General features: G+C 39.3%; 4 protein-coding genes across 4 annotated transcripts; 1 reads left to right on the top strand and 3 right to left on the bottom strand.

Moving 5' to 3' along the window:
- Positions 1 to 466: 466 nt before the first annotated feature.
- Positions 467 to 5,532, bottom strand: elovl8a (ELOVL fatty acid elongase 8a). Its single transcript, XM_046408627.1, has 8 exons — positions 5,527 to 5,532; positions 3,774 to 3,840; positions 3,465 to 3,652; positions 2,749 to 2,829; positions 2,440 to 2,496; positions 2,141 to 2,255; positions 1,928 to 2,055; positions 467 to 640 (listed from the first exon to the last, which is right to left on the bottom strand). Exons 1-8 carry the CDS (start codon positions 5,530 to 5,532, stop codon positions 467 to 469), a joined length of 816 nt encoding a protein of 271 aa, XP_046264583.1.
- Positions 5,533 to 6,148: 616 nt separating this feature from the next.
- Positions 6,149 to 10,756, bottom strand: selenop2 (selenoprotein P2). The gene is made up of 6 exons (XM_046408626.1): positions 10,747 to 10,756; positions 10,266 to 10,394; positions 9,056 to 9,314; positions 7,937 to 8,149; positions 7,402 to 7,510; positions 6,149 to 7,168 (listed from the first exon to the last, which is right to left on the bottom strand). Exons 1-6 carry the CDS (start codon positions 10,754 to 10,756, stop codon positions 6,863 to 6,865), a joined length of 1,026 nt encoding a protein of 341 aa, XP_046264582.1. The 3' UTR covers positions 6,149 to 6,862.
- A 1,456-nt stretch (positions 10,757 to 12,212) lies between these two features.
- si:ch73-382f3.1 (uncharacterized protein LOC100151273 homolog) lies at positions 12,213 to 16,132 on the bottom strand. The gene is made up of 4 exons (XM_046408708.1): positions 15,707 to 16,132; positions 15,093 to 15,252; positions 13,705 to 13,880; positions 12,213 to 13,345 (listed from the first exon to the last, which is right to left on the bottom strand). The coding sequence occupies exons 1-4, from the start codon at positions 15,854 to 15,856 to the stop codon at positions 12,962 to 12,964; spliced, it is 870 nt and encodes a 289-aa protein (XP_046264664.1). The 5' UTR covers positions 15,857 to 16,132; the 3' UTR covers positions 12,213 to 12,961.
- Positions 16,133 to 16,333: 201 nt separating this feature from the next.
- toe1 (target of EGR1, exonuclease) lies at positions 16,334 to 22,844 on the top strand. Its single transcript, XM_046408707.1, has 8 exons — positions 16,334 to 16,762; positions 17,063 to 17,103; positions 17,257 to 17,353; positions 17,624 to 17,782; positions 18,268 to 18,381; positions 19,154 to 19,302; positions 20,958 to 21,120; positions 21,354 to 22,844. The coding sequence occupies exons 1-8, from the start codon at positions 16,649 to 16,651 to the stop codon at positions 22,077 to 22,079; spliced, it is 1,563 nt and encodes a 520-aa protein (XP_046264663.1). The 5' UTR covers positions 16,334 to 16,648; the 3' UTR covers positions 22,080 to 22,844.
- The last annotated feature ends 1,903 nt before the right edge of the window (positions 22,845 to 24,747 follow it).

Raw genomic sequence — 24,747 nt, 5'->3', positions numbered from 1 at the left:
TGGGGGAAGGGAGTGATGAAACAAGGGTTAATGTGTGTTGAGTGTGTTTGGGGTTGTACTGGATGAATGAAAAGAAGGAGTGAATGAATTTACTAAATCAAAGCCCACCATAATATATCTTAACATTTGTGCTTATGTGGCACCAAAATATCATTCATAACACATAAGATGGAAAATTGATTTTATTACAATTACAAATAAGGTGCCACTGTAGGTTTTTATAAATATGTAAGTGTAAGTATTTTTTACATGCAAGACATCAAACAGTAATTTCTATCATATAACTAACATGACTTATTTAACATAACAAACAAGCAGAAATTTTCAGAAGTCTTCATACCTCTGTCATCTTTCTTTTTCGTTTCCTTTTCTGTTCCACCTTGCCATTTTGAAATCCTGCCACTCTCCAGTTTTTAATGTCTGTTACTGTATCATATAGATCTGGTTTCTTTCTCTGTCTCTCTCCCTATGTGTCCTTGCTCTCCTTCTTCTTGGCAAGATAACTGCGGTAGTAGAAGTTACTGAAGAGAGCGATGAGGCTGAGAGAGTAGGCCAACACAACCATGTTCATGGAGTCAGGGAAGTCACAGTCTGCATACAGGTTGTAGGTGGTGTGGATGGTTACTATGAAAAACTGGAGCTGGGAGGGAGACAGGCAAACAGACAGACAGGAGAAATTAGAGAGAGAGAAAGATAGAGAGAATCGCACAATACCAAGTGACAGTCTGGGCACCTTAAGCGATGGCTTAAGGCAGAGCAACAGCTCCTCCTATACTGCAGCCAAAGACAGAAAAACCGAGTTCTCAAACTCAAATCTGGTGCACACTCAGAACCAAACGGAATTTAGGATTCACTTTGGGAAAACTGATACTAGCACCGAAGAAGCAGAATAAATCAGAGCATTTCACAGTATCGCTGTACCACAGTATCTCTTTTCTTCTGTGGTTGTCACACAGTACACCCAGTTATTACACTATAATTATCAATAATTTGTACCATTGTTTTTTACATCTTATATGTTGTATAGTCAGTCAGACTTTGATGATGATGGCGTTGTTATTTGATGACTTGGGATACAATGTTGGTGCAACAAGGAGGCTCAGTCTTGCAATAAAAGTCAATGGAGAGCTACAAATCGTCAACTTATGTCAGTTCAAAAACAAAATTGTCAGAATCTAAACTATATTAGCCTATTCAATACCCAGGCAGGGATTATGTGTGTGAATGTATACAATGGACATTATGCATCTATTCGTCCCACTCCACACACACCTCCTTTGTCCATATACAGTATATAATTACTTCTAAAAAATACAAAAGAAACCCCTCATACACAGTCAACCAACTCAGCCTCGGCTTCAGTTCGCCAAACTATGAAAACACCTGTTAATGAAGGCTTGGGGGGTCACCTCTAAGGTCAGTACAATTATTGTTACATAATGGAAGTCAGTCACAGTACTGACCTATATGCTGTATGTTGCAGCCATATAGACAGATAAAACCCTACCGGATCCTTTGTCTCTTCATCAGGCTAAGTAAAAGAAAACAGATGGTCAGTCTTCCGTTGAGGGGCATCAGTGCTGTTAATCTGTCTATGCGGTCAGAACAATGACAAAAGAAGCAGCAGGCCTCATGTTAGGCTTGTCAAAGCTGAGCACACCAAGTTTTTTGAACATTTTAAGATAATGTTGTATACCTGAACAGTTGTAATTCGAAGACAATTACCAGTGTACTTAAATACTTCCAACACCATAGTTTCATATACAGGATGCAAGAAGTCATATATTTTTTCAAAGCTGTCTTTTATTTAAAAATGAAAAGAATGAATTATGCTAAAGATATAAAACGAGAGCTGATCACCAAAATGAATGAAATGAAGGCACTAATGTCACTGAGGTGCGCACACACACACACACATAATACTGACTAGCTGCAGGGAGGTGAGGTAGCGTTTCCACCAGAGGTATTTGGACATGCTCGGTCCCAAAGCTGCCAGACCGTAGTACAGATACATCACTACATGGACCAAGGAGTTGATCAGACCAATCAGGAAAGCTATGGACAGATACAGAGGATGAGTATTACATACAGTTGAGCATATATTTCAGTGTGTGTTCTTGGTGGGTTGGCATGTACTCACACTGGCCACCAGCCACATATTTAACTCCAGCCCACCAGTTGAAGATCATGGTGGCATGGTGGTAGACATGTAGAAAGGTCAGCTGACTGTTCTTCTTCCTCAGAATGAAAAATATCTGAATCACACAAATACACACAAATATAAGTGAACAGTAAGGTCTTGCAGCTATGTGTTTTTGTATATGGATGCACTGCAGGAACGAAACACATGCACAGGTGCAACAGATAATAAATGGAACTCTTACTGTGAAAATGAAAACAAAACTCTTGACAACTTCCTTTCACTCCATTCATACTCACAGTGTCACTGAGCTCTATGACTTTGGAGAAGTAAAACCACCAGCAAACTCTAGCCATCTGTCCAACAAAAAAAATGTGCAATTATTTGCTTTTTTTAACATTTTAAAAACTGGATGGATAATTTGTTTCACATTTTCCAAAGGGAAAATTAAGCTGTAATTTTGGGATTCACATTTTGTGAGGTACTTTTACAGAATATTTTGGTCATCAAGACACCTAAACATGTGTGTATGGATGCATAAAACTAATTCCAGAGTGGAGATTTAAATAGAAATCCTTACATAAAGTATGATGCGGTAAAAGATTTACCCTCATGGCAAGTGGGCTGCTGCTGTAGTCAACAGGCTGGCACAGCAGGCTGTATCTGGCCAACCAGGAAGAGGCTGTGAACTGACAAGAGACAAAAGCTGCTTTCATCAGTGCTTTGGTTTCTCTCAGTCAGCACAGCGACCCTTCGTCCCATTTTGTCAAAATGAAATTGGCTGTGAATGGGTGAAGTCACTTCCTGCCTCACTGATGGACAGGGTACATACATATTACAGTATCTGAGGATTTTTGTCCAGTTGTAACTGTAAAAATTATTTTTTCATGCACTTTGGGGCAACAGAAACAAAACTGCAAACACAACAGTGAAATAGTAGCACCTTTTAAGTTGATATTCTCTATAATCAGCTATTTAATTACTAATTTCTCTACTATGTTCACAAACTCTGTGGGTTTGTCACTATGAGCAGCCCCTTTCACCATACGAAAAGTCATTTGTGCCATTGTTATCATGGGGCAGCTTTAAAGCTAGTCTGGAGACTTGACATCTTTTTGCATCTGTTAATGTTCCATACATCACTGCTTCACTAACGCAAGATACCATCTTGGATGATTTAGGTTTTAATGATCACCAAATGTTCGGAGGCAGCTGAAATGCAAACAATGGAATGCCCTACATGTCTTCCTACACTAACCTCTTCTCAGCTACCTACATTCCTTACAATGTTTAGTTTATGTTCCCACATACAGTACAGTAGTACCTCATAGAACATGTATGCAGACAGGCAGACCATGGCAAAGTTGTAAACTATCAGGACGGGTTTAAGGTTGACTGGTTTCCTTTTCGCCATCATCTTTGGCCCCACCCATATAATGACCAGATAGCAGAGAAAGATGCAGCTGATTGGCACAGGAGAGTAAACCAGCAGCCAATCGTCTGTCCTCTTGTCTAGACAGAGAAAAGCACAGATCAAGCAAAGGTTGTTCTAATGTCTGACATAAATGTCTAAGACTATATAATTGAAGACACATGAGTAATTGCATTTATGAAAATGGAAATAATGACTTGCCTCCATTATCCAGAATCCCTTGGTAGAATAACTGTAATTTCTGCCAAGTGGTGAGAGCCTGGAAAGCCTGAGATGGGTGCACATGAGCATTAGCAAGTAAATACAAAACTGAACCAGAACACCTTGTTCAAAGCAATATTTGAAAGAGGTGCAACAAATATAGCTAATACAATACGAAAATAAGGAAAGGCACTACATTCTTGGAAGGCCAAAAATGATTGCATTTTGAGATGCCTCTGACAAGAGAAAGTATCTTTCACATAGCAAAAGAAACAATAGAAATGATGTCTTGCTTGCTTCAGCTTATTTGAACTAATACTCATTTCATTTTAAAGAGAGTTTACACATTTGTTTTGATCATTGTATTATCGTTGTATTATGTAGCATATGGCCACATATATGTGTCTCTGCTTCCTTTATCAAGGCCAGTAATTAAGTGCAAAAAAGTCTTCTGGAAGATTTGAAACTTAATGAAAATACATCACAAAATAATTTAGAACTGTTTTTATGGGATGTGAAAGCATTATTCTGTGTTTGTTATAAGGCTAATAAAATCTAATAAACAACTGACTTTTTGCAGTTTCAACCTACATACAGGAGAATGCCCTATTCCAAATTTGATTAAGGCAGCCAGAGATAATTCAAGGATTATGTTCACTAAACCGTATCTCTTGATAAAAGATAATAACTAATAATCCTCTTGATGAATGGCTGCCCAATGTGGACAACGCAGTGATGAGCTTTCTTACATGATTAACATTACAGTGCTGCCATCTAGTGTAGGCAGATGAAAGTCTAGCAGACATCAGGTCAGGTACTCACTCTACTTCATCTTCCTTCAACAATATATTTCAGAAATAACAAGAATGTGCACTGATGTCTTTTGTCTGGGCTTGAGCTCTCCATGTGGTGTTGGTTCACTAACCAGCTCTTGGTTCCCAAAGAGTCAATCTTTTTCCTAACTTAGATTTTGAATTGGCACTATATAAATAAACTGAATTGAATTGAATTGAAAATTTACAAAAGATATCATTAAATTGATACATTTATTGATAATAATTCTGAAATTTACAATGATTTATTTTGCTGTGGTTGGGGGTTTGAGTGTTGCACCAGGAGAGAGGACTGCAGAGAGTAGATCATCTACGCCTCTTCATCCTCTCTGAAACATCTCACAGTGAATCGATAGGACAATACAAGCAGAGAACAACAATTCATGGTATCAGTCTTTACACCAATCTAAATTGAACGGTGAGCTCAGTGGGGATGTACAATGTCTTTTTAAAGCAGACACATTAATGGGTGTTTTTCTCTCCAAGTGTTTAACATTCTACCACTGAATGTAAGTGAAAGCACTAATTACTGCATTGGCAGAAGCAGCAGACTGTGTGGACAGTGCTAAGTAGTTTAGCCTCTCTAGCAGCCTCTTAACCTGGGATTTACACAGGAAAACCCCCAACAGGGTCAGGCCTCTGCAACCTGCTGCGCTTTATCGAGCAGGTTCAAGTCCTGCAGTGCTGCTAAGTGGAATGAAGAATCTGCAGCAACATTTCACAAGAATCACAGTATGCAAAGCTGACGCTGAACTGTTCATTCGATCTGCTGTTTAGACAGAGGCACTAAAGCAAGGTAATCATGGGAAATTATGACAACCATTAAACTTTCAGTTGTATCAGTTATGGTTGAGAATGCAAATATTTCATTTTAAATTTCCCTTTTTGAGGACAGGACAGCTCTGAGGAAGTGGCCTTACCTTCATTCTGACGGTATCTGTTGATAATTCTGCTCCTCAGCTCTCCTCAATCGAAGCAGGCTGCATCTCAGTCATGTGTTAATCAGCACTGAAGTAATCTGCCTGTTCTCTCCATGTATGCACTTGTGTGTGTGTGTGTGTGTGTGTGTGTGTGTGTGTGTGTCCACCCTGACATATGGCAGTATGTGTCTTTTATCCTAGTGTAGCAGGTCAGGTGCCTGCCAGCTAAATCCTACCTATCAGAGGTCCAGTGTTATTCGGAAGACGTGATTGTAACTGCAGTATATCCATGCATCCATACATCCATTTTCTATACCGCTTATCTGTCAGGGGGCTCGAGCCTATCCCAGCTGTCTATGGTTGAAATGTAACTACAGTATAAGACAACTAATTTCAATAGTTCTTACTGTAATAAACTGTATATTATATAAATATAATGTTGAGTTAATTGCAAGTTTCAGATAAATTTAAAATTTCAATTTCTAATCTTGAACTTTTTTGTTTGTTTGTTTCAAAGTCAACAAGGTTTACAAACACTCAAAGAATTTTTGATTTTGCTGCTGAGAGGTAGATGAGAAGACATAAACTATGTCCAAAGGACGTGGGAGACACCTTGAAACCCTTTCAGAATGATATTCGTTTTAATGGAGGACTACAACATAAAGGTTCATTCTACATTCAAAGTAAAGTAAATATGCAAATGTGAAAAATTGATTAAATGGATCAATGTATTTTATAGTTTACTACAGGTACAACTAAAAAAACACTGTGTTTGCTGGTTTGATTTATTACATCTAATGATTTCATTGGATTAGTATACTAATCTGATTTATCTTACCACTTCTCAAAATGTTTGTACACATTCAAACGAATAAAAGACAGCACCTACATGCAGCTGGCAATGTTTTAGACCCTGCAGGTGACAGGATTAACAGAAGCACACTCTAAACAGGAAGGAAAATGCTTGGACAGCAATCTGACTGGGGGTTGCTCGGCAGCAATGTGCAACATCCTCTTACTCTGCCTGGGTAACAAGAACCATCGGTCCATCCAGTCTCTCCACACACATCTGTCTACAGCCTCCCGCAGGCAGGTTTTACACCATAGACTTCATTAATGGGAGGAGACAGGGTAGGACAGGCTGCCTTGCCCACACAGAGGAGTGAGGTGTGGAGATGCTAGCTGACAAACCACAGTCTGATTACTGCTTAAACAGATTCAGCTGCTCTGTGAACTAATGTTTGCCTCTAAATTCAAAATATATGCCAGACAAAGTAAACCCATACTAGACAGAAAGAAGAAAACAAATACAAACACTAGTAATTTTTCTTTCATCCTAATTATCCACTTCAGCTTGCTGCTGCTGATCATGATGATGATGATGAGGATGATGATGAGGATGATGATGGTGATGACTGACATGAAGAAGAGTTTTATTCTGACTTGTACCGTGCTGGTGTTGGGACTGCTGACTGGTTTGATTGTGGTGGTGGTGAGAATGATGAGGATGATGAGGATGATGATCGTGGCTGTGGTGATGAGTCGTCCCAGGAGCTGTGTCTCCATCCTCTGGATCGACAGTGTCCAATTGAACTGTGGGTGCTGTGGTTGTCTGGTTGACACTTGACAAGGTAGAATTAGCCTGGGAAAGATGAAACGCATGTTATATTTATGTTCTATTTTTGTACCTTAAAGCTGCATTACCTTCATTAATATGGTCACTTGGGAGCAGCAAAACAAGCTAAAAACCTAAAATGAACACAGTATTTCTTCTTATCTATCTTCTTGTTTTGCTGCTTCTGTGATGCAAAAACACTCATGAAGGAATGTGTGAAAACATTTGCACGTGTGCATTTTTTTTCTTTTTTCACTCACTGTGCAGTTGCAGATGTTTTTATGATAAGTAGCTCTTATTGCGGCCTCTACGTAGGGGTAATGCAGGAAACTGTAAGGTAGCACTATGTGATAGGTGAGCAGACCACACCTGGAGAAGAAAGGGAAAGAGAGATGGAAATCACTGCAACTTTATTGGCTACCTCTTTACAATCCCAATATGATGCACCAAACACTTCTTTGAAATGCATTTCTTTTTTCTCAAAATAATTAAAAAAAACTTTCTCAAAATAATGACTTAGTATCTCAAAATTGCTTCAGTTCTTATTCATTTGAGATATTAAAAAATATTTAAATTATTTATAATGACTTACTGTCCATCACATAGCATAAATGAGCTTCCATATATGTCAAATGCCATGCCAGACGCTTCAATCAAGGATGCTGGCAGTAGTTAGATTTTCTGTATTTTATGGCTGAGCTCTGGTCTCATAAGACAGCAAAAACCTGCTTGGTTTTTGACACTGAAAAGACCTAAATTTGATTTACATGTTCTGAAGAAGTGGCTTGCCTTTACCTATCATAGACCAAAAAGTCATCTTTGTCACCATCCAGAGCCTCCCACACATCATCCTGAAAGGGACCCTGCTGGTACACAGGAACACCAGGTGGCGCTCTTCTCTTCAGCATCCAGTACATGGCTCTGGACTGAGCCTCTTGCTCATTTACTATCATAAAGGAAACCTGTGTCAGGTTGCTACGGTTCAGCCTGGTACGCAGGCCTCTGATGCTGCAGAAGAACAGTTAGAGAAACAGACCTTTATAGCTATGCCTTCGACTTAACGTGAAATATAACAATCAGCTATTAAAGGTCCTTATGGATCAAATTCTCTTCAAAGAATTTTCACACTCAGCTATCTAACATGCAGACAAGGTCACAATGTACTGTATGTGTGCTTATTCTGGATGATGGCAGGATATTAGATTGTCATATTGGACAAAGAAAGAAAAGAAAGTGTGTAAGTAAGAAAAAAGTCTGATGTAGTGATCGAATTTGTTTCAGATCGATTAACAGTCCAACTCGAGAGTGCCATAGGAAGTTGCTGACTCGCATTAAAGCTTGCTATACAACATGAACACTAAATGTTTTAGGATTTTACAATATTTCTCATCTATCATCCAGCCAATAATGTTGCATTCAGTTGCCTGCCAACTGACCTTGCCTACTTGGCAGGTTCTATTATAATGAGTCACTTGTGAGCTGTACAAGTACTGTAAACCTGTAGATAATTATTGATAATTAAGACCAACAAATATTTTAGCAGGCATTTTGACCTCTCTTAGGAAAAAAACAGATGTTACTAACAACATTATCTTATCACTTTGTTCTATTCAAGTGTCCCCGTAAGTCATGACAGTGTAACAGTGAGCCAACATGTTCAAAGTGAAGCTTCCAAATTGAATTCAGCCATTACCCATTTCAATATTTACAACTGTGCTTTTCTCACTGCGAACTGAAAATGTCTGAAAAACTCTGGCCAAATCTTTGTAATTGTAAAAATTTTTGGCCCTTAAAAGATGTTTTAGGTAATGATCACACTAAGTTAACCTGCTCTTTAATAGTCTTTGCACTGCATATATCACTGGCATATTCATGTTAAAGTGCTGCATTGCTCCACGAAGTCTGCTTTCGTACTTGGAGGCCTGAGTGAGACAAAACTGTCAGCTGGCCTTCAGCAGAGCCACCACCACCACTTTTCCCAGCTGTTCTTTCATGGGTGCATGTCCCTTTATATCCCAGTGGGGGGCAGGTTTGCAGATCCTGGAGGCGTCATTGTCCCCCTCCACTAGCAGACTGACATGTGAGGCCCACAGCAGACCTGGCAGGGCCGTGTACAGCCACAGCGATGAGAGAGAGTACATTGTCCCTCCCTGGCTGGCTGGACGGAAAGTTCCTGAAGAGGAAGACGTGCAATAATCCATGTTACTTTGACCAAATGCCACTCTGTACATTGTCATACAGGTGCTACATATAGCTTTTTAGACTGGATCCATATTTGGGTATATATAAACACCTTAAACAGGGATAACGAAAAGAAAAGTTAAGAAGCCGATGAAGCTGAGTCATCATCATTCTTAGATCTTAACAAAATGTGTGCCAAGGCCTCTACTCTACGTATTAGTGTAGGTATGATGATGTGAAGGCAGTCTGTAGACCACAGTGTACCACGTGCAGGCAGCATGGGCTGAAAGCAGTTTGAATCTTTGGCAGGTTTCCCCTGCCCTGAACCAAATGGCCAGTCAGTCTCATCCCCCAAATAATTAAAAGAGTAAACCCTCATTGTCTCTCTCATCACATGTGGAGATAATCTGCAGAAAGAGTTTATTACTGGGTACACTGCCAACAGACAGAAGAATGTAGGGGGCAAAAGAACAGACAAGCTGGCAGACAGAGAGACAAAGAGAGGCTGGGACAGAGATATTTATAGTCTCAGTAACATCCAAACAGATGAATGTGCCTTTTTTTGGTAGTCCATTTCAAATTACTTTAAGTTTATTTGTCAATTTGCAAATTTTATCTCTATCAGTACGACCAGACAGCTCCAGTTTTATTAACACGAAGGAGATGCATCAATGTGTTCCATAAATAATGGTTATCTACTAAATTCAGATTACATTAATTGCCTAAAAGTACATTAACGAACCTTAAATTTATTATTTCGAAACTACTCAGAGTAGTTTTAGAAAATAAAACTGTTCCTCTGACACAAATGTCTTATTTTGAAAAGATAAAAATCAAATAGTACTGGTTAACAACAACTTGTTTCATAATGGAATTTCCAAAATAAAAGAGTTTTAAAAATGTAAATAGAAACAAACTTGTGCAGCAAAACAGACAGCCTTACCTCTGTCTTCTCTTGTCCTGTGACCCACATGAACAGACAGTAAACCCCTGTCGTTTATAAAGCCTGTGGGGTTGAGTGAGCACTTCCCCCAAATCAAACAGAAAAGAGTTAGACAGACAGATAGAGAGAGAGAGAGAGAGAGAGAGAGAGAGAGAGAGAGAGAACCATTTTCAGATGAAGCCGTGCAGCTTCTCTTCGATCTACCAAATTCCTCCTTAAACAAAGGTTATTGTAGAGCAGCAGCGTTTCCACCGGGGTGTACACATACTGGAATTGTCAGTTTAAGCTTTTAGCTGGTTGACTTTTCGTGTGTTTAGCCATGCTAGTCGCTGGCTCTGGGGTTGGCCAGTTGCCCTGGTGTATCACTTTGGTCCACACTCACATATCACTGCAACTATTTGATGGATTTCCATGAAATCTGCTACAGATGTCCATGGTGTTCAGAGGGTAAAGCCTTACTGAAGGCCAGCAGGTCACTTACATCTTAACATCTACTTGATGAAGCTGGCAGAAAAATATTTATAGACTTTCAAGGTTCCCAGATGATGCCTGTTCCCTGACTTTCCCTGTAGCACCACCACGAGGCTGACATTTTTGATTTTGTGTTAAGCCAAAACATTGAATGGACTGTCATGACATTTTGGTGCACACATGAATGTTTTCAGTCAATTCGCTGCCATTTTCGGATCCTATTGGCTACAATATTTGGTATATGAGGAATGTTGATGGAAACCCTGAAAAAGTGGATGAAAATTCTGAAATTTGTGTTAAGTGCTAATTAGTAAATGTTAACATGATCACACCTGTGTCAACACAGTGTCACTGTGTCACTAACTCAAAGTACCACCATCCACGTACACTCTTATTTATACCATTAAAAGAAGTTTTTGTCTTACTGATTTCATTACTGAATAATATTTACTTTACTATGTGTGAGTCAGGCTTTTGACTGTGCAGAGGTGAATGACAAGACAAACCATGGTAAAGGCCAAAATCAAAGACGGTCAACACGAGCAGCTCGAAGTGACAGACTTACTACAAATGTGTTGTTTGTCAAAGAAACAGATGGAAGCTGTGCTGTACACACTTACTGTAAAGCTCCAGTACTTTATTGCATTGGTCAGTCTTCACGTGTGCAACATGTCACTTGTAGGAATCTTTCTAAATGTTGTCCTCATATTGCACTTAAGCTAAGGTAACAAGCCAACTGCAAAACAAATATGTAATCTAAAATGTGTGTGATTGGCTCAAAGTCCACTGTGTTTGTTTAAATGCAGGGTAAAGATAACGTGGACAGAAGCTACACACATCATCTGATAGGCCAGAGTGAGTGTTACATTACTGCAGCGGTATCTAAGGTTAGTTGTTTTTCTGTTTTTTTTTCTTTTTCCACCAATGGAGTTGTGAGCTTTCGTTTGAGCTCCAGTGTAAACAGTGTAGTGAGGGCAACAGTGTAGCCAATCTGGTGCTGAGCTGCCTGCTATGCAGTGCAGGCCAACATGCACTACACCTTTACTCTCACGTTCACACATACTGAACAATACGAGTCATTGTTTACAATCACTTTTTTGGTTCCTCACAGTGCCAGTGTGTTGGATATTGAACGTCACATGACTTAATTGCGACTAGCCTGAGCTTTTTTGTTGTTGTTCTTACCCTTTGTGGTATTCACAACTGTGCTGCAAAATCATCCAGTCATCTCAAGACAGGGGAAAGAGTCATCTTTTAATCTATAGTGTGGAGTTACACTAGTGGTAGCTGAGGGTTTAACTTTATTTCCTTGCCGATTACATACAACTCTCAGGGTTTGCTCCTACAGTAAATATAAATTCTATAATTTGGTACCAGTAGAAGATTTTGGAAGTTTCTGGGAAAAATAAAAGCAAAGGTTTCAGTTTTGCGAATGTGATCAAAACAGGCTACAGGAATTAAGAAAACAAACTCCAGTTTTGTTGGTATCATTCAGATGCACTGTAATAGAGGGTTAATCAGTTTGAACTCAAACTCCATCGATTACATTTAAATGCAAACACCCTAGACATTCACTTTTATCGCAGTTATGTTATGAAAATGATAAATATTTTAGGTGAACTGTAACAAAAAATAAAGCTTGTATAATGTGCAGGAAACAGTTTGTGGTGTAAGACATTTTACATGCCACTGTAGTCCTCATAATATCAGAATTCTCAGGTTACATAACTCAAGATATGAGTTCATGTGCTCTCAGTACATTTGAGTATCCCTCCAGGGTTTTATTGTGCACGTAAACACCGAGAGTCGAACACTTTTAATCCACTGTAAACACAAGCAGCAAATTCAACAGCCCTTGTGCAAATTAAGTCTACGCTGTCCACAAAACCCCACTACACCCTACATCTCCTTACGCATGGCAGCACATACTGTAGCTCAGTGTCCTCATGGTAAGAAACACCATAAATATAAACCTAGGCTAACTGCCAGCCCCGACATCAGCTGAGCAAAGCCATAACGGTCTCAGTGGTGCAGATCACAAGCACACACAAGCAACAGCTCAAACAAGTCAAGCCAGCATACATTTATATCGATGCACTCTTTCATAAATGAGATAAGAAGCGTAATGTGCCCATCTTCTACTATATGAAATTACATCTGTAAATGTTTAACACAGCTAATTCTGCACATTCTCCCTTTGGTTAGAGTCATGCAAGCTGCCGTAATCAGGACAAAACACCCATCAGTTCCTCCTCATCATTGTCTCCAACACCTCCTGTGGGACTGTCGCAGGGGGGCATGAGCTCCAGGCCCAGTTCTGCCAGCATCTCACAGCTCATGTCAGTCGTCACCATGATCTTAGTCTCCAGGCGGTTGCACAGAGTCCGGTAGGAGGGCAAAGGGTATCCCAGCTCTCTTAAGTACTCGTAGCCTTTTGTCCCAACTGCAGAGCGGATCTTCTGGGCCTTCAGGATGGTCTCTGGGGACCAGACGGCACGACGGGAGCGTTTGGTGAGGGACAGGGCACGAATCTGGTCCTCATACAGAAAGTTCTGGAGACCCTTCTCGATTCGGTCAAGTCGATACAGACGCTTCTTCATCTCCTCTGCCTGACAGAAGAAAACAGTTTATTGGGGACATTTAATGAAAGTTTGCACTTATGATGCCCAAACTTATTTTTCTCAATTTATGTATTTTAAAAGTGGAAGCTGCCATCTAAGTTTGTAGATTATTAGAGCCAATAATCAAATAACTGAGGGATGTAGGCTATCAGCTGAATCAGCATAAAAATTGTGTTTACTTTTCTCACTCACTCAATATGCACAATTTGAACTCTTTTAATTTGCTAATAGTTTTTTGGTTTTAGAATGCAGCACATTCTCCCTTCATATATAAAAATTAAGGTAAACAAACAAATCAAAAAAAGAAGAGAGTCACTTGCTAAAGGAGACAATTGCAGCCAGCCCACCTCCTTCTGCAGCCTTGCGGTGTGCTGCATCTCCTGCTCCAGCTGTTTCTTGAGGAGTCGACACTGTTTGCAGGGCTGCTGGTCATCAGCAGTCTTGTCTGCATCCTCCACTTCCAGGCCAGGCAGAGGGGTGCGTCTGGCATAGCCATGGTCCCCGAAATTCAGCTCCTTCTCCACTACAGACATGGAGCAAAGTTTAAACAGTACTACACTGACTGGCTGGAATCTGGTGCATTTCACATGTACCTGCTCTTATAGGCATTACATTCTGTGGCATCAGAAATGTTGCAAATTAGGCAAGTCATTTGCACAAATATGCCTTACCTGTCCTGTAAATGTGATATATACAGGTTTATTAGGCTTCCAGCTGCCCTCTTATAAATCCAGCATATACGGAATAACATAACAGTCATGTGTTTAACCCCCTGGCAATATCTTTCTTTTTTAATTTTTTAAAATATTTATTAATTTTTACATTTGAAGCTTCTAATGAGGTTTTTGAATGTGTCATCAGCAAGAGGAAAAGAGGATGCGGCAAGTTGTCAGTTTAGCAGTAACTGTACAGTGGAGGTTATAGTTTATCAGTAAGCAAAGGCTGCAGCTTCTTAGTCCCATGTGTTGTTTCTCAACTGCTGGAAAGGTGAGGGGGGTTAGTCCTGTAAGCCAGAATCGACTTCAGTCTCCCCTGCTCCCCGACTAGGAGCTGAGCAGGAAAGGTTAACACTCAGAATAGATAGATAAATAGATTAGCTATTGTGGTTCGATCATTGCTTTAGAAATCGAATGGCAACATTATGAAGGGAGCTTTGGGGAAGCTTTGGTACATCCCAGTACCTCCGCGGGCAGCTGATTCTGAGGATGTGAGGTATTCAGAGTTTATCAGAACTTTCCTGGATTAAATGGATGTCTATGAGAGCTTGATGAGAAGTGCTGAGACTCAGCACTACAGTAAATGTGACAACTGTGAAACAATAATGATTTATTGATTAAAATATGATTTATTCATAGGTTATTGGGCTTATACCGGGACCAGGGAAACTAATTTTGTTCCAACTCATTTTTTTACATGTGTGAAATGACAATAAAGCTCCTTGAATCCTTAAATTTAAAAGTATCTTAAAATCTCCACAGAGCTGATATGTCTGGTGTTAATTTTAACATAAAAACTATGATCAATGTGAGGTTACTTTTGTTTCTTTCTTGGATCTGACTGAATGCCATATACTGCTAAAGCACTACGGCTCAAGTTTGACCTGTCAACAATAATCAGTACTGCAGGGTCTACTCCAACGGTGTCAGGCCAACTAGAACACAGAAACTATGAGGAAGAAACTACAGGTATCCCCACATGACATATCAAATAGAAAATGAAAAATATCTGTTGTTACCTGGCTCAGGTTTCATGGGCAGCAAGATGTATGGAGCAGTGACTACAGGATAAGGAGGGTCTCCAATACTGAACAGAGTTGGGATGGCATTGGGCCTCAGCTTCTTCCCCCCAGCTGAAGACCTTGCTATCTCCTCAAACTGGCTCTGTTCAAAGTGGTCCTTGGAGAAACGAGACACGAATACACATACAGTTTATCCAACTAATGATCACGTTACAGTCAATCACATGATGCAACAACATGCAGACAATGAGTGAAAAATTCGGATGGGGCAAAAGGACACTAACATTTTACAGCGTCTTGTTATGTGGGTGGCATTTAATATATGTGTGTTCTGTGTTATGTAATTGATTCGAATTTATAGAAGAGCTTGATCTCAAATGCTCTTCTTTGTTTAAATGAAGGCTTGAATGAATTGGTGGGAAAAAAAAGACAATCAACTGAACCCAGTGGGTGGTGGACCATTAAAAAAGAATTAATATTCCTACTTTTATTTCTGTATTATTGCCCGATGCATTATTATTGTTTGAATGTTGTTTGGACCGACGTATCTCTGTATGAGTGCTCTAACAAAGCTGGGTCACAAACAGCCGTGGCAGTCAGTGTAAACTTACCTGGCAGAGTCTGGAATGAGGAGTTGGTTCGAAGTCCCGTCGAGAGTTCATCACCCATTTCTTCTTGCGGTCAGGATCTTTGGGGAATCTAAACAGCTGTTTGCCCGCACTGGTTGAATTGGAGCAGTTTGGAGCAGAGCAGCCACCCATTGCGGCAGATGAAACAATCAGCACAGCTAAATTTAAAGTTAGCAAACGTTCCCCGTTTGCAACGGAGCCCAGCTGGAGATTTTAATCGTTATTCCCTTACGCGGTGCAAAGAAACAAGAAAAAGTTACAGCACAATTAGCTATTGACGCGTGGAAACCAGAATGTTGCCCTACAGACTGTTACATTGTATTTTAATGATATAATTGAAAATACTTTGCCAGAGATGAAATGTTTCTGACTTTGTTTGAGCCAAAATGGCGCACGTCACCTCGATAGTGAAATATAGTGACGTAATGCTTATAGGTGTCTATCGTAAACGCCTGCCTTGAAATGTTTTATTGAAAAACTAAAAGTCAGGCAGAGAAAGAAAATTGAAATAAAATAAACATAAATTCTAATTCTTATTTTATATTTATTAATTGTGAAAAAGGACATCCGTTTCTTTAAAAATCGTTTTTATTTGAGGTCAGGTGATTGACATACTAGTGTGGGTCTTTTAGCACAGGACCCCAGGAGCACGTTGAAATGTTTACGATTAAGTCTCTCGGTGAAGTTGTAGACCTGAATAAGTGCTAGTAACTTAACAACTGTCAAAAATAATTACCGAATGTATGAAGATACTATAATAAATCAGCAACAAGCAAGGGTTCGCATAGAATAGCTGAGAATGAAAAGCATTGCGAGTTAGCTAGCTGAGCTAACTAATATTTTAGGTAGCCGTCGATAACTGCGAAAACCGTTTCAGGCACTAGCAAGAGCGGTTTGTTATCTGTATACTGAAGTTGAGACAATATGGCATCATCTCTGGTAGTTCCAGTTATTGATGTCCAGAATGATAATTTCAAAGAGCTTTGGCCTGCTATGGTATTGGCCATTAAATCGTCTTCATTCGTTGCACTGGACACGGTAAGTGCAGTTGTGTGTCTGTGCACCTGAGGTAAACTAACTACGACCACACTCTTTATTGTTCGTTAATGATGGTGGTAATGACTATATTATTATCATCATTATTATTGTTGTCGCGGAACACTTTTATCACTACTTTAAAAATAATACAAAATGCCTCACATGTTCCTTGTACCATACACTGACTTGTGCAGTCTCACACGTAATAATGCACACACATACATAACTCGGCCCTCACTGTTTTGTCACATGATTTAAGTAGTTAAAAAGAAAATTAAGATATCCATGTTTTTGTTTTAGGAGCTGAGTGGTCTTGGAAACAGGAAATCGTTGCTGGCTGAGTGAGTGAAATATTAGTTTTACACACACTTCCTTGTATTTCCTTGCAACAAGCCAAGGGTGGACAGGCATTTTGATTTTTTACTGCTTATTACTAAAAATCCTACATGTTTAGCATTTGTCAGTTTGACCCGACCCTCGCTGTAATGTTTCAGATCTATAGAGGACAGATACAAAGCCATATGCCACGCAGCTCGCTCCCGCTCCATCCTCTCCTTGGGAATTGCCTGTTACAAGAAACAGGACTACAAGGTGCAGTAAGATAATGCTGTCTTCAGCTGCATAAAACTGGTGGACATGACACATTTTTTATTTAATATTTATTTAATATGAGCCTTACTCTGGTCAAAGAATGCCAATTAGATAGGTCTTATCTGTGATCTGTTTCCTACACCACTATCAGATTTAATGTCATATAAAAGAGCTTTCCCCTGCAGACTTCCTTACTAGCACCTGCGTTTGTTCTTTGAGTTTTATCCTTGGCCTCTTCCTTCTTTCGTCCCTTCCCCTCTCCTGCCCCAGGCTGCAGACACATACCTGGTCCAGGTCTATAACCTCACCCTGCTGTGTTCAGAGGAGTACATCATAGAGCCCCAATCAGTCCAGTTCCTGGTACAGCATGGATTTGACTTTAACAAGCAGTATGCCCATGGAATCCCTTACTGCAAGGGCAATAATAAGGTGAAGATACTGACATGCTGTTCTGTGTTATGATTTATGTTCTGAGCCTTGTCCTGAAGCCTCTGTGTCCTCTGTTGCACCTTTCTGTCATTCTCTGTCATTACCTTTCTGTCCTTTACTAAAACCTTGATATCAACTTTTTTTTATTATTATTTTTTACTCCCATCCAGTCTTCTTTCCTGTCAAAACCTGTCACTTGCATCAGCTCAGTTTTAAACAGTTCAGTTGGAGATTAGTGTGTACTCTACACCCCCAGATTTTATTCACTATCAAACTTGTAGCCTTCATTCCCAATCAGTGCTGACTCAAGTGACATCACTCAAGGTCATTTGTCAGATTTCACACCACTCCCTCTGAGGCACCTAAAAACAGTAGCTCTTCCCTTTCCAATTAATAATGATTTATGAGATTTATTTATGAGATTCTAATAGTACTGTGGTTTTATCAGTTTTCTAGCTGTCTTTCCTCTCTACCTTCTTTGTCAGGGTGGAACAGATGACCGAGGAGTCCACATCCGGGCCTTATTCACTGAACTGCTGCGTGCTAAGAAACCGCTCGTGCTCCACAACGGCCTCATCGACATGGCCTTCCTTTACCAGGTACCACCAACTTATTTGGTTTGCTGTTCAGTTTTATGCTTTTCTGATTCTCCTTTTAGTGATTTTTTTAGTCTCACATATTTAGTAAATAAATATGTCATAAATACTGACTGTATAGTTAAAATCAGCCACTTGTTACATCACTTTAAGTCATCATTGGTGTCAGATCAGAGGTAAGAAATCATTCTTATTAGATGATTGCTAAAAAATGAACCAAGAACTATTATGATCATCAGTTCAGTTTTTTTTCAAGCAAAATGCAAAATTTTTCTCGTTCCAGCTTTTCCAATTTGAATATATACTGCTTAAGTTTATTTTTATATTACTGTAAATAGAATATGTTTTGGTTTTGGACTGTTGGTCGGAGATAAGAAACATTTAATAGCAACTCCAAGGTCTTGAGTGAAATGTGATAGACATTTTTCAATATTTCCTTACATTTAATAGTTAATACAAATATTGGCAGATTAATTGTGATGATTAGAGGGACATTTCTCTCAATAATCAAATATGCATATTTGTCCTCTGACATGTAGTTTAGATTGTTTGAGTGTGTGTTGCAGAGGTTTCTCTATACATACGTAGCACTGCGGGTAAGAGGGAAAAATGCGTATTGTTGATTTTGTGCTGAACAACCTTTTAAAGCTTTCACATGGTCTGTGTCAAGTGTTTGCTATCAACTGTTGTACAAAACAAGAGTGTGCACACCACATCAGAAATCCTTCACGTTTGATTTCTATGTTTTGAAATTGATTTTGTCTCTTGCTGCCAGAGTTTTTATGCTCATCTGCCCGAGCGCTTGGCCACCTTCACAGCCGACCTGTCTGAGATGTTTCCTGCTGGAATCTACGACACCAAATATGTCACTGAATTTGAACTGCGCCTCACTGCCTCCTATCTGGAGTATGCCTATAAGAAATGGTAAGCGTTAATACCATTCAGACCTACAGATATTTTTTAATAGTGTTTGTTGTCAGATTGAAATCCTAGTGTCAGAACTTCTTAGATACAAGAAAAAGACCTGGTCTGCTATTGCAGATGCCTTGAATAGTTCCCTCGACCTTCACTTTAAACTATCTCATAAGTCTGTGAAGGAGAGGCACACATGATGGCGTACAAGTATAAAAATTAAAGATGGAAGTTAAGTTAGAAAAGCTAGAGATGGAGGAGCAGGTGAGGAGAGCAGAGCAGTTACAGCAGATAGCCAAGATCATGCAAATGATGCAGCAACAGTAGGCCCAAATGCAGGCTACCAAGGACAGCTCCTTCAACAACAGCAGCAGCATGTTGTAACCGGAAAACTGAGAATAGTTATTATGTAAGTTGTTATTATGTAGTTATTATTAATATTAATGAATAATAATCAGTGTGCTCATGTGGTTGGCACACAGAATTAAAACACAAACATTGATTCTTTTTTCATTAAATGGAGACTTTTATATTGACTAGCTGCTATATATCTCCATTTACAATGCTATAAAATGGTGTTTAGAATTTAGCAATTTATTTCAGTGCGTTTGGTTGTCAAGACCAGCATTTGGTAGTTACACCTTATGCTCTTCATAGAGTGTGAATTTCCTGAAAAATAGTCTGCAAAATCTGGAAGATCCAATTTTAAAAGATTTGATGTCAGGTACACAAGCAGGTGAGTGCATTTCTTTGCAAGTCACATACAATGTAGGATTTAGCTGTATGGAGTCATAGAACTGCCATAAAAAGAAGAACTCTGTGAAAGTATACCAGCTTAAATAATATATAAATATAATATAAAAAGAATAAAATGATAGAATAGACAAATAGGATGGAATTAATAAGAACAATTATAGGCATTTTCATTTATTTTCACACTTAATTGTTAATTTTTGTCTGAATATATCTATGTATTTTTAAGAGGATATATTTTTGCATGTAAATATAAAACCTTTTTTTTTTGTGACACACGTCACATGAGTCACAATAAAGTAAAACTTACCTACTGGACCATGTAACTGCCCAAATCTCTGCTCTATGCTGCTGCACATATATATATATATATTAATAATAATAATAACTTTATTTATATAGCACCTGGACCAAACCAGGACCAACAAAACTGGCAAATTGTACACTTAATAGAAGGCAATAAACAAAATATAAATAGACAAATGATGAAGGTTTAAGATTTAAATTAAAAAAAGGATCTTCAGTACCATGAAGAGTGTCTCTGTGCCAGTCACCACTTTTCTTTTTCTCGAGACATAATGTGGCCACATGTTTCCACATGAAGTAAAGTAGCTGTGATATTGATCATCTTGTTGTGGTTATGTAGTGATTGAGCTCTGCCTTAAACTGTCCCCTGGTCATATTTTTTAATTGGATTGTTTTTAATATACGTGAATGAACTCTTTCTGTGTATATGTGTCAGATTTCCCCATGAGGGATATTTGAAGTGTTTCAAATTCAATTGTATCAATGTCATCCACAGTACACAAAATGTCACAGTGCCACACCTCAGAGTACTTTGTTGTGCGTGTTTCATTGCTGTGTTGATGTTGAAATCAGTCATCATCACTCATATTATCTCCTCCTCCTTCCAGTAAGCTGGATAACAGTCGCAGTGTGACCTCTGGAGGGAGCAGGCCTCACATTTATGTAGAGTTCTGTCAGTATGCCAGTCATATGTCCAGCTATGTGGACTACAGAGTGTGTCCAGCTGTGGCCTATCCTGAGGGACAGACTAATATCTGCCAGCGCTTCTCTGTGAGTTTATATATGTTCTTTTGTGTTATTGCCTCTTTACTCAGAGCATTCATTCAGTTTTGCTAAGATTCTCAATTTTAAGTGAAATTAAAGAAATGAAATACTTGAAATTAAGTTTTAATGCCCAATCTAAATGTCCATCATTTTCCTTCATTGGCCTTTCACCATATCTATTAGAACAAACAAGCCAAATAGATGCTATGTGTCTTTCTGTTTCTGTGCTTGTTTGACAGGCGTTTGGCTGGTGTCCAGACGGCACCCAGTGTCCATTATCCCATGACACTGACCTGATCATCCTCCAAGACGAGAAAGGCCTGGGCGATAAGAGAAAGAAGAGGAAGAGACAGAAAGAGAAGAGAGGCGGAGGCAACGCAGTGGAGGGCTCTTCCATCTTTGACGGGGCCCCAGAAAACAAAATACCCCATATGGAGGTGGATCCGGAAGTGGCATCAGGTGATCAGCAAAGGGCTGAGCCATGCTGTGAACCTCTGATGGACAGTGACAGAAACACCCAACAGAATGAAGGAGAGAACATGAAAACAGACAGCGAGGGGAACGGAGTGTGTGAAGACAGCACAGACTTAGAAGAAACTGCAACAAGCGATGGTGGTGTAAACAATGGTGGAGAAAGCACAACAGAAGATGGAGGGAAAGAAAAGTTCATTGACCAAACATCTAAGACTGGTGATCAGAAGAAGAAGGCTGATGCAGGAACACACCGGGCGGGGTTCGATGCCTTCATGACAGGATACATCTTTGCCTACTCTTGTACCTGCATCAGAAAGGACGGAGTGGGAGGCGTAGAGGAGCAGGAGCAGCAGTCATGGCTTCCTTCCTGCCTCAATAAGGTCTACCTCAGCGGCAAGGCAGCTCCTCTCAACGTGGTTAGAAGCACCTTCTCCAAGTCATCCAAGGCCCATGTGCAGAAGATGGAGATGGTCTGGGGAAGGAAAACGTAGCACGCACACTTGCACACACCAGGGCAGCTATAGCACATACATCACGGTTAAGGTTGACAGCGTGACAAGATGTCAGTCCACCACTCTTCTGCCACCATGAGGTTGACATTTTTGTTTTATAGTGAAATGTGTTGACAACTGCTGTATGGTTTGCTGTGGTAGTGATGTCCATGTCCGGTATCGGATATTAGCATGCCAAACGCTGAGCTAAGATGGTGAACATGTTGGCATAATCATTGTGAGGATGTTTGTCCTGCCATTAGCAGTTTGCTCAACGCACCGTTATGCATTAGAGAGCTGTGAGTTATAGCTATGGCTATAGACTCATAGTTTTATTTCTGGTGTTTACTGAGCATTACGTTCTCAAAAAGCCACCAGCATGGCAGAGATTTCAGTTGACTTTTGAAGAACGTTGGAACCTTTGGGATAAAGGTCATTTTATGTTCATGGCAAACCTGTCTGACAGTGAAGAGAAAAAGATTTTGTCACATTTTTTCATACATTTTGCTCTGTTTTTATGCTCTTGCGCTTATTTAGAATTCTCCTGTGGATGTTTGACAGAATAATCACCCTGCATAAAACCATAATGACACGAGTAAAACCAGAAATAAATTGCAGTGCAGAAGCACCTGTTTTTGTTTCGTTAACTAGGATTACTAAGGTTTCTGTGAAAGCAGCCAAGGTCAAATCATGTGCTTTTATTCCACAATTCAGATTTTGTAATATGACCCCTTTCTGAAATAAACTAACAGTGCTTTAACAGTGTTTCTTCTGTCTTTTTAATCTTTTGCAGTTACCTAGATGAATGATATAAAACAAATTAGTACAATAAATGAACAACACAGTGCAAACTATGAATGGAAAAGATGTGGTAGTGACTGCAAATAATGCTGTTGAACTGTTTTGTGTGTGTTGTGTAGATAGCATTTAAAATCATGAGCAGAGCGTCAGCAGTACCACAAGTTCTCACTCCTATGTTGTGACCATGGTGCTGCATCTAAGTCTGTAACCTTGTTAGTGTCTTTATGAGGCTGCTTAGGCACGGCGGTGCTTTGAGCTAAATGCTAACATCAGCATGCCAAGATACTGATGTTTAACAGGTATAATGCTGACCTTGTTTACTGTCTTAGTGTATCATCATGCTTACATTTGCTAATTAATTAGCGCTTAACACAAAGGTGAGCCTGATGGGAAGGTCATTAGTTTTGCATATATTTAGTCATAAACCAAACGATTGGACAAATACTGACCTGAAGATGGCACTAGAAGAAAAGCTGGGATTATTTTTCATTCTGATAGGGACATGAACATGTGCACTAAATTTCATGAAAATCCATCCAGTAGTTTTTGAGACATTACAGTCTGGACCGGAGTAGTGGACTGACAGGACATCATATTCTGAATGATTTCTGAGTTTATGTAAATTAGATTTATGAAACTCCTGTAACCCTTAGTTGACTGTAAGTGGACACTGGTAACACCCCCCCCCAAAAAAAAAGCTAGTGTGTGTTTAGTTAAGATGCTTCATATAACCTTCAAGCGATTTACTGCTGAAGAGGCTTTATGTTAATCAAGGAAACATCAAGACAACACTGGATGTGTTCCTGGAAATTTGAGTCTCTGTAAAAAGAATAAATACCTCAATAGATAATAGGAAGACAAACGATCTTTCTGTAGATTCGAAGAACATTAGTAGCATGCATGTGTAGCTCAGGTGATGGAGGAGGATGAAGATAGATAATGAACGAGCCAAAATAACCTCTGAATGAACTACCTCACTGATTGATCAAAGTATGAAGCTAGTTCACAACAGGTAGTGAGCAACATTCATTAATATCTCTCTTCTTTACAAGTCAGAAGCTCACACTCTTCATGATCATCGTCCACAGTGAACAGCAGCGGCTCAGGTGGAAGAGGAGAGAAACACAAGAATCAGTAGTAATACAACCAAAATAACCCCTGAATTACTAAATAAGTGATATTATACTGTATGTATGTGCAGTATAGTATGTACTACGTTCAAGAGCAGACGTTGCATTGTCTGTTTTTATATTAAAGTCTATTCTAGATCAGAAGCCCACAGTCATGGTGGTTAGTAAGACAGAAAGTACAAAATAAGTGATATTATTCATCCAGACAGGTGGAGCATGCAGTTTGTAGCGGTTTGACACGATAACACACATCATTTTCTCTTGTTTAAATGTTACAGTCTGTTTTGGGATTTTTTTTGTTTTTGTTTTTGTCAGGAGGAGGTTGAGCAAGAGATGATAGATTTGTGATGCTAGAAGAAGAATAACTTTGCACCAGTGTTTTTTAAAGGAGGCAACATTTTGATCTACAAATTTAAGATGCTGTTTAACAGACAATTAGAGTATTAATTGCTTGCTTATAAACAATTTCGTTATAGTTTTTAATATATCTAAGTTTGTCACATTGTAGGTATACCTGTAATTCTGGCTACCAGAACAAAAGCGATTGCAGGGACATTTGATTTGATGCACAACAATAATGGCTTTTGCAGATAATGGAACAAAACAATGGTTTGCTTGGTCAAGTTAAATCAAAGACTTAGAGTACCATTTATTTATTCATTTGATCAATTTAAACGACATAACGCGATCAAACGAAGGGCGGCAGTATTGCGACACTAGCTGGATGCTGTTCACTA

Source organism: Scatophagus argus, chromosome 13 (assembly GCF_020382885.2).
Source record: "Scatophagus argus isolate fScaArg1 chromosome 13, fScaArg1.pri, whole genome shotgun sequence".
Taxonomy (NCBI): Eukaryota; Metazoa; Chordata; class Actinopteri; family Scatophagidae; genus Scatophagus; species Scatophagus argus.
The sequence above is the reverse complement of the archived record's forward strand: the minus strand, read 5'-3'. Positions and strand labels throughout refer to the sequence as shown.